The 9,556-nt window shown below is 40.8% G+C and overlaps 1 protein-coding gene across 2 annotated transcripts in view; it reads left to right on the plus strand.

The window, feature by feature from the left end:
- Window positions 1-9,556, plus strand: part of TMOD2 (tropomodulin 2) — a 46,060-nt gene that overhangs the window by 28,430 nt on the left and 8,074 nt on the right. The window contains exons 6-8 of one of the 2 annotated variants that reach the window (XM_007468715.1): window positions 365-495; window positions 2,145-2,252; window positions 8,340-8,483. In XM_007468715.1, the coding sequence (XP_007468777.1) occupies window positions 365-495; window positions 2,145-2,252; window positions 8,340-8,483 (383 nt within the window). The remainder of the gene's footprint in view (window positions 1-364; window positions 496-2,144; window positions 2,253-8,339; window positions 8,484-9,556) is intronic. The other variant, XM_007468716.1, reaches the window with a different exon arrangement.

Consider the following 9,556-nt stretch of genomic DNA (forward strand, 5'->3'; position numbering starts at 1 on the left):
TTTGCATCTTTCTTTGGTTTAGTTATTATAGTCTGAAAGAGGTCCATATGGAGCAGCAGTAACTACCCATGGATATTCTTTTCGGTGTTGGAGTTTGCTGATGGGCCTCCTGCACTTTTGGCCCCATGGAGCATCAGCCACTGAGACTTCTCATTGCAGGTGAAAAACACCCACCTTTGAGGCTGTAACTCAGAATCATACCATTCCTGTGCTTGCTTAGTTGAGAGTAAGCTTACTGTCATTGATATTGGAGTATTATTGGAATCAGAGCATATGAAAGGAAGGTCATTTTGGGGGACGTCATCTCTGATTTTTATGGGAGAGCCCTTACATTTTATTTTTAAAATTAAAACTTGTGTCTTAGATGTGGTCAAAGGTGAAAAGGTCAAGCCAGTATTTGAGGAACCACCCAATCCCACAAATGTGGAAGTAAGTCTGCAGCAGATGAAAGCCAATGACCCCAGCCTGCAAGAGGTCAACCTCAACAACATTAAGGTATTTCATTACGATTGTTGTCCGTTGAGGTCAGAAAACTTACTGGAGATGACTGATTGCCTGTTTTACACCTGTTTAAAATCCTTTGTACTCACTGGATTTTGAGGCACAATATCCTATTTGAAAGAAGTGGGTTTTTAAAAAAGAGTGATTCCCAGAATTCTTTGAAAAGAATCACAGTACTTGTGTTATACACAGTGTATTAGCTATCTATTGCTGAGTAACAAATTACTCCAAAACAACAAACAGTTATTATTTCACATAATTTCTGAGTGTCAGGAATCTGGGAGTGACTGGGCTGGGTTGCTGTGGCTCAGGGTCTCAAATGCGGCTATAGTAAAGCTGTCAGCCAGAGCTGCACTTGTGTGAAGGCTTGACGAGGGCACAGAAATCCATTTCCAAGATGGCGCAGTCATGTGTCTGTTGGCAGGAGGCCTCAGTTTCTCAGAACATGGATCTCTCAGTAGGGCTGCCTGAGTGTCCTCACATCATGACAACTGGCTTCCCCCAGAACAAGTGATCCAAGAGAAAAAAAGAGAGACTAAGCTGGAAGCCACAGTGCCTTTTATGACCTATTCTCTGAAGTCACACATTGTCACTTCTGCTTTGACCATAAGTCACGTCACTCTCAAAGGGAGGGTAAGATGTGTGGGGGGGGGGGGGGGGGGGGGGGGGAGGGTTAGCCACTTCCTCCCATCACCCCCTCCCCACCCCCAGATTACAAAGTATTATAGTTGGAAACCGAGAGAGAGAGAGAGAGAGAGAGAGAGAGAGAGAGAGCATTGCCCGATATCTTTTTTGTTCATTCTTTTTGGGCCAGTTTCTAGTATTTAGTAATATTAACTGATTTTTGTTAAATACTCGCTATGTGCCATATCCTTTGCTAAATACTTGAAATTCATTATCTCATTGAATCCTTAGTGGGACTTAAAGAGGTTCAGTTGCCCACAGTCACAGAGCTGGCCTGTAGTGCTCTGTAAACTCACATTAGCCTCTAGCTGTGCCCTATATTGTCTGCCTCCCCAGTGCCTAGTACTAGGCTAAGTGCTGTGGAAGAGGAAGTAAGAGTCACACGGTATTCATTCTGAAGAACTTAAATTACGAGAAAAACACTAAGCGAATAATTACATGATGTGGTCAGCCCCCACATGTGGAATTGTGGGTAAGGAAAATTTTGATCCTGCCTAGGAGAGCCAATAAACCAAGGAGGTGATATTTCTGCTGGGTCTTGAAGGCTGAGTAGGAATTAGAGCAAAGGATAAAGGAATTTCTAGGCAAAAGGAAAAGCATATCTAAAGGTATGGACAAAAGAAAGACCATGGGATAGTAAAAGAATGGCAAGCAGATCAGTCTGGCTAAAATATAGACAATGAAAGAAAGAAAGAAAGGAAAGTGTGCTGTATGCATAATTTGGACAGTAGGGTAAACAGAAGTGATGCCAGAATGTCACATTGTGTTAGATTCCCTTATTGGACACTAAGTGGTGCTATTTGGCTTAGGATAGGTTGGTTGCTAGAGAATGGGTGATGAAAGTCTTTTAGAAAGGATAACATCTAAACATACAAGGTATTTAAAAGCTGTTGGTCCTTAGCTTGGGGTGAAGGTGCTGCAGAATGATTCATCAAGGATCTGTGTCTTCCTCATCTTAGAACATTCCAATTCCAACCCTGAAGGAATTTGCAAAGGCTCTGGAGACCAATACTCATGTGAAAAAGTTCAGCCTGGCGGCAACCCGCAGCAATGACCCTGTGGCGATTGTGAGTAAAATTCTTACAAATATAACATGAAAATATTTAATTCATTAGAAGCTATTTTTAATTCGTTTTATCAATTAACAATGTTCAGATCAAGTAAATTTATTTTCTGTATAGTTAATAAACAAAATTAGTTATAATGAGACAGTAAAACAAGAACCCAACTGTCAGGCACTTTGAATTCACTAGAATTTTGTTAGCACTACACTTTTTGGAGAAAGAAACAAGATTAGATTTGGTATTTAGCTAAATAAATATTTACATTTTGTTCTGTGCTTAGTACAAATTTTCTGAAACGTTTGTATCTACAGTAACATTCTGTCCCAGTAAATGGATATTATGAGACCCCCCCGCCAAAGCCTACAGGAACTCGGCCCATATAAAAAATGTTAACATATATTTCATTTTAACCTTTGAAATGAATTAATGTGTCTCAGAAATATTTTAAACAACCAAATCTTGAAACATTTTTTGTTTGATACTGTTAACCAGAATATGAAAAAAATAAAAAACAACCAAAAGCCCTATTCCTTCTATGCACTTTAGTTAATTCAGGTAAATAAGGAAGTCCCTGAACCCAAGTAAATACTACTGCCATTGCCCTTATCAGCGTTAACCCTCCTATTAATAGCTCACATTTCTTGAACAATTAGTAAATGCCACTGCTGATCTCTGTGCTTTACTTACGTCATCTCACCTAATCCTCACTATAATATAGTGAGGTGTGTACTATTACACACACACAAATTGCTCAATTTGAGGCTCAGAAAGGTTAAGTAACTTTTCCAAAGTAACACAACCAGCAAGTGGCAGAGCCAGGATTCACTACCAGGTCTTTCTAGTTCCACAACCAGGATGCCTAACCACCAAGCTATGCTGTATTTACATACTGTGCCTCACTGTCGTACATTTGCTAAACTATGGCAGTTGTCAGAAGCCTGAGCATCAGGCTACATCAGTGGTTCTACAGCATCTGATTCTCAGCACTTGAATTAAGCTAGAAAAATGAAAGTTTTCTTGACTTGATGTTGCGATTTAAAGTAACATGTCTTTTGGAAGATCTAAAAGAGCATTAGGGACTTCCCTGGTGGCGCAGTGGTTAAGAATCCGCCTGCCAACGCAGGGGACACGGGTTCGATCCCTGGTCCGGGAAGATCCCACATGCGGCGGAGCAACTAACCCTGTGTGCAAGAACTACTGAGCCTGTGCTCTAGAGCCCGCGAGCCACAACTACTGAAGCCTGTGCGCCTAGAGCCGATGCTTCGCAGCAAGAGAAGCCACCGCAGTGAGAAGCCCGCACACCGCAACAAAGAGTAGCCCCTACTCGCTGCAATTAGAGAAAAGCCCGTGTGCTGCAGTGAAGACCCAACACAGCCAAAAATAAGTTTAAAAAAAATAGCATTAAAAATGGACAACATGAAAGTAATGACTACCCATCACAGTGTTGGCACAGAGTAGATATTTGAAAAATACTTGTTAAATGAATGAATGAACTTGCCCTTCAACCTCTCAGCATTAGACAATATTTCCATGATGACTACAGCAAATTTGAATTAGGCACTCATGTAAAAGAGGGGCTAAGCTACAGAACTGATGTTTTCACCAATAATTCTTACATATCTAAATTTGTAGGTTGAAAGCAGTTTTGAATTTGAAACCTATCATTAAAATAGAAAAAGAGCAGAACTAGATTATTGGTACGGTGAAGTTAGCAATTTAAGCGTTCTTATCTGTGTATGATTTTGTGTATAATCTCTGCCCTTTAGTAGGTTTGTTTTCAATAAAGCAAAAAATATTCACAATACATTTTGTAAGCAAGTAACTAAAGGGATAAATAAATAAATTATTTGTCATTTCTGTTTAATATATTATTTACAGTAAAATGGCAGGGATGCAAATAGTGTATAGTTCATTGTCAGCACTACTTGTAAGCAGTCTAACTTCTACTCTAAGTCAAATAGATAACTTGCTAAATGGACTAAATAAATTTCAAATATAATAATCTCTTTGTTACTGTTTTTAATCCAACAACTATGTATTGAATGTATGTCATGTGACAAGCAAACCTTACAACTTCAAGGAAAAACTGTTATCCTTGAGGGTGTGAAAAGAAAAGCCTCTTTCAGCCTTATGCCTGGATGGCTTTACATGGTCCAGCCCTCACCTGGCTGACCCCAGGTGGTTCCCCTTTCAGCTATGCTATAGTCAGGAAAGAACTTTTCTATAGGCTGTAATTTGGTTGATTACCCCACAGGCAACAGAGATATTCACACTGTTATTATGGCTGAACAACTTGCTGTTGAGAATTACAAATCAGCATTAAAGCAAGAGCTTCAAGACTTTTCTATGTAAGGTTCAAAAACAGATTCAGCAAAGTACTTGTGGGATTATTGTGAATATAGGCCAGCTATGTGTATTTGAGATGACATTATCCCCATTTTACAGATGTGGCAACTGAGGCTCAGAGTTTGAGTAATTTAACTAAGATTACCCAGCATGTGTCCAAGCCAGGAAGCAAACTTAAGTGACCTGTAATCAAATTCAGTTTGCCACGCTCCAAGCACTTCCATATAACCACACCTATAGCAGGGAGTATTAATGAAACTTGCCATAGTAATGAATGGCGATATAGAGAAAAGGTCCAAATATGTAAAAAAATGCTATTACATATTATTAACAGGTATGCCACATAAAAATCAGAAGTTTCGGCCAGCACTGTCCAATAGGAATAAAATGAGAACCACAAATGTAAGCCACATGTGTAACTAAATTTTCCAGTAACCGCATTAAAAAAAAGGTGAAATTAAACTTAATAATGTATTTTATTCAAACCACCATATCCAAAATATCATCATTTCAAAATGTAATGTGAAGATGTAATGAGGTCTTTTACAGTATTTTTTCCATACTACATCTTTGAAATCCAATGAATGTTTTACATTTACAGCACATCTTGATTCAGAACAGGTGCTATTTAACGGCTTCATAGCCACCTGTGTCCTGTGGCTACCACTGGAATAGTACAGGTTTGGACAGTGCATGAAACTGCTTTTCCGGGCAGTTCTATAAAGTACTGAAAGCAAAACCTTCTCTTTAAAAATGTATTTCTACTCTAATTATTTATGTAACCTTTAAGAAATCTAGTCTTCATTTTACTAATGTTATTATCCTCAGCACATGTAATAGATGCTCAAGTATTTGCTGAACTGTGGTGAACCTGGGCCTACAGCCCAGGGTTATGTTTGGCTGGATCTCTCTTCCCTGTTTTGTTCAGTATGTGAAAAGTGTTTTCTCAAGTTTAAAAGAAATTGGCAGGATCGTGGCTACTTGCCAGGAGGTCCTGCAACTTTTTTACAAAGGCCTAATTGCTCTGACATTTTGTTATTCTAGTAATAGAAGTAAGTCCCAAAGCTTGCAGCATCCATAAGGAAAGGCTTGATGCATTCCCTTCTGGGGCTCTAATTAAAATGCATACACTTAATTCTAACTAAAGACCTAGCACTGAATAAATGCACTTTAATTTACATGGTGTACAATAGCATCAGTCCAAATCCTTGAGCTTCCTGGTAGTTCAAGCAGCTGCTTGACTAATACACAGGATTATTCTTCTAGTCCAGTGATTGTCAACTCAGGGTGATTGTGCCCTCTAGGAACATTTGGCCGTGTCTGGAGATATTTTGGGTTGTCATGACTGGGAGGGGTACTGTTGGCATTTCGTGGGTCTCAGAGACTGCTAAACCTCCTACAATACACGGGACAACTTCCCACAACGAAGAATTATCCAGCTTCATGTCAATAGACCCGAGGTTGGAAACCCTGTTCTTGTCCCAAGTTGGATTCCTTCTTCTTGTCTTTTCTGCCATAAAAGCAGTTAAAATAATTCAGAAGTTCCTTGTTCTACTCCCCAGAGCAATCACTATTAGCAGTTAGTTTTACAGTCTTCTCATTGTCTGTATGACTTTAATTAAAGTGGTTTTCAATCCTTGCTGAACATTAGTCACCTGGAGATCTTTTCAAAAATGCAGTTGTAAATCAACTACACTTCAATAACAAAAAAACAAAACAAACAAAAAAAGCAACTGTCCAGGCCACAGACTGAGATTCTGATTTAATTCATCTGGGGTGGGGCCCAAGCACTGCTATATTTTTTAAAGCTTCCAGGTCATTCTAATATGCAACCACGGTAGAAAAGCACTAATATACATGGACTTATTTATTTATTTTTTTTGGTACGCCGGCCTCTCACTGTTGTGGCCTCTCCCGTTGCGGAGCACAGGCTCCAGACGCGCAGGCTCAGTGGCCATGGCTCACGGGCCCAGCCGCTCCACGGCATGTGGGATCTTCCCGGACCAGGGCATGAACCCATGTCCCCTGCATCAGCAGGTGGACTCTCAACCACTGCGCTACCAGGGAAGCCCTATTTATTTATTTTATGGCTACAGTGTTTTTTCTTTCTCCTTTTTCTTTTTTTTTTGAAGTAGGGCAGGGTGGAGAGAGACTATAGCAATTAGAAGTTTTACATATTTATGTTTTCTGAATAATCTCTGTTCCCTGTATGGCATGTTCTCCTGTTTGGTGAACTTGGCTTTTCTCTTTCATGGTGATGGTTTTCCTAATATGTCTAGTAATTATTGGTTGCCTGGTCATATTTCCAGTTAGAGAACAAAACTGATTTGTGTAAACTGGGACTATTTCCTCTCCTGTTATGTCGATCTGGTTCACCAACAGCTCTCTCCCTTATAAGGGAAGCCCCTTTATGTTTCTCCATTTGTTACCAACTGACAGGCCATATATTTTATTAATTATTGACTCTGCCCCTCCTACTCAAATATAAGCTCCCTAGAACAGGGATTTTTGTTTTCTCTACTGCTAGCACACAGTAGAAGCCTGATAAATAGTCTTTTCTGGTTGAATGAATGAGTGAGTGCTTTTGTAAGCAGGCAGGTGAATTGATAGGTGGACTTCTCTGCAGTGTGTGCATGAGAAGCTGGCAGGCAACCAGGGAGTACTCTGCAAGTGCTCCAGGTTGTAGGGCTTCACTCTGCAAGGGATACATTTCAGTATATTTCCTTCCTGGGCAATGGCCACCTCTCCTCTCCCTTCTCCGACACAGTATCTGGTGAAAGATCTGGAGGTACCTCAGTTTCTGCACTGCTTCTCTCTTGGGACCTAGCACCCTCACTAGAGCCTCTTCCTGGGAGATTTCTCACTGATGGTTATGCAGGCAGTTGCTCTTTTTCAGGGAAGCCACAGGGAGGGATGGTGTGCTCGCCGCCTGCTCTAGCTGATCCACCTGTTCCTAAGGCAGCTCTTTAATGAGGCGCCCTAATCAGCTCTTACCTCTGGCGTCTCAGGCAATTTTATGCTAATTTCTCCACCAATTTTTCTGTTTTCTGTGTTTTAGCAATTCTTCAAGATAATGGCCCTCTTTTTTTGTTTTCTTGCACTGTGAGAGTTCCAGCCACTTAAAAATTATATCTTTTCTTCATGACAGTGGGAAACTTTGCGAATAAAGGGAGCAGACAGGTTCATGTGTGCAGTCTGCTGTTTTGAACTGGGACGTGTCTTCAGCGGTTCTACCACTCTGAGTGTTGATTTTGTTCCAAAAGTTATCTTTGAAAAATACTGATTTGTGTTGACCTGAAGTAGTGCCCAAATGCTAGTCAATGATAAAAATTTTTTATCCATTCATAGTAAAAGGGAAAAAAATGACATAATTCTGAGATTATGTCCTTTCTACATTTTTCCTAATGTTAAAATGCCTTTTCTCAAAAAAAAATTGACAGTGATAACAGATGGTAGTGAGTTTTTAATGTCTTTACTTAATAAAACAAAGTTGTTAATTCTATGTCAGTATCTTTTTTTTTTTTTAGTTTTGCATGTATGTGAAATTCATAAGCCTGGACTGCTGAACTGAACTATCTTTATTGCATTTTTTAATTATTATCTTTGTTACTTGGAGGTGAAAGTATGATTTAACTAAGGTTTTCTTTAAGTACTGTAAAAAATATGTATTTAATGTGGGGGTGGGAAGCTTAGTAAATAAATCTTCAGAAACCCTAATTGTTATTTTCTTTATCACGTAATAAGGCTTTTGCAGATATGCTAAAAGTAAACAAGACCTTGAAAAGTCTAAACATAGAATCCAATTTTATCACTGGTACCGGGATCCTGGCCCTTATAGAGGCACTCAAAGAAAATGACACCTTGACAGAGATCAAGATCGACAACCAGGTGAGTTAATGCACAGGGTACATGTGAAAGGGAGGAATACCACAGTGGAGGGAGTTAAAAGACAAAGTTCTGTGACTTAACTTCATGTTCTGGCTTTCTGGTAAATTTTGACAGCTTCCAGCGTGTGGAGGGTGTGTGGGAGAGCATATTAATAATTAAATGGTGCACAGTGGGGAAGCCTGAGACAGAAAGCTCTCCCCAGCCCTGCGCTAGTCAGGAACCAGAGGAGGAAAAAGAGATGGGGGCAGAGGTGTTGACAGCTGCTTTGTTCAGCCTTCATCATCCTTGCCTCTTAGCAGGAATGTCGGCGCAGTCCTGCCCCAGCCTTGCTCTTGCCTCTCACTGGGACTATGAGAAAAGCAGAGTGGCCACACCCAGAAACAGACTCCTTGTCCTTGGTTGGAGGCTGCCAGAGCCAAAAGAGCATTCCCGGGCTCCTGCTGTCTGGTGCTAGACACAGAGCCTTGTTTCAAGGACTCGGGGTTCTAGTAGATGGCCTGGCTTAGAGTAGTAGGCCACACCCACAGTGTGATCACAGTCTCAGCTCTGCTGCAGCATTGCTCAGGTCCCACCAACAACCAAAGCAAGCTGCTTTTCCCTGGAGCCACCCCCTCCTGTACCCCGAAGACCTCTTTTTCCCAGCATCAACCTACAGTGTTGCTGTAGTCGCTCTGCTGGTTTGAGCTGGTTCCTGCTCTCAGACAGCAACTCTCAGTTCTCAGCATGATGCTGTGCCCTTCCCCTTTGGCTACAGGGACTTGTCTGCAGTGGGATTCAGTAAATCTGCGAGGTCTAGACACTGTATAGTTGGAATAAAGGGCCTTGGAATGGACCAGAAAGAGGAGAAAGCAAGGAGACTTGTGCTGTGAGCATTCCCCTGTGGGGTGACGGGATGGGCAGTAAGGGAAGTGACCCCTGCATGTCTAGGAAAATCCCTGGTCTAGACCCTCCAAGATTTGATGAAGCCCCAGGGTCCCACCCAAGACTATTGCCTAAGCCTGGAGACCCCCAGCAGATCACATGAATAGTTCTACTCTCCTTTTTTTTTTTTTTTTTTTTTTTTTTTTTTTTTT

This window comes from Lipotes vexillifer, unplaced genomic scaffold (genome assembly GCF_000442215.2).
Source record: "Lipotes vexillifer unplaced genomic scaffold, Lipotes_vexillifer_v1.1 scaffold268, whole genome shotgun sequence".
NCBI classification, from domain to species: domain Eukaryota; kingdom Metazoa; phylum Chordata; class Mammalia; order Artiodactyla; family Lipotidae; genus Lipotes; species Lipotes vexillifer.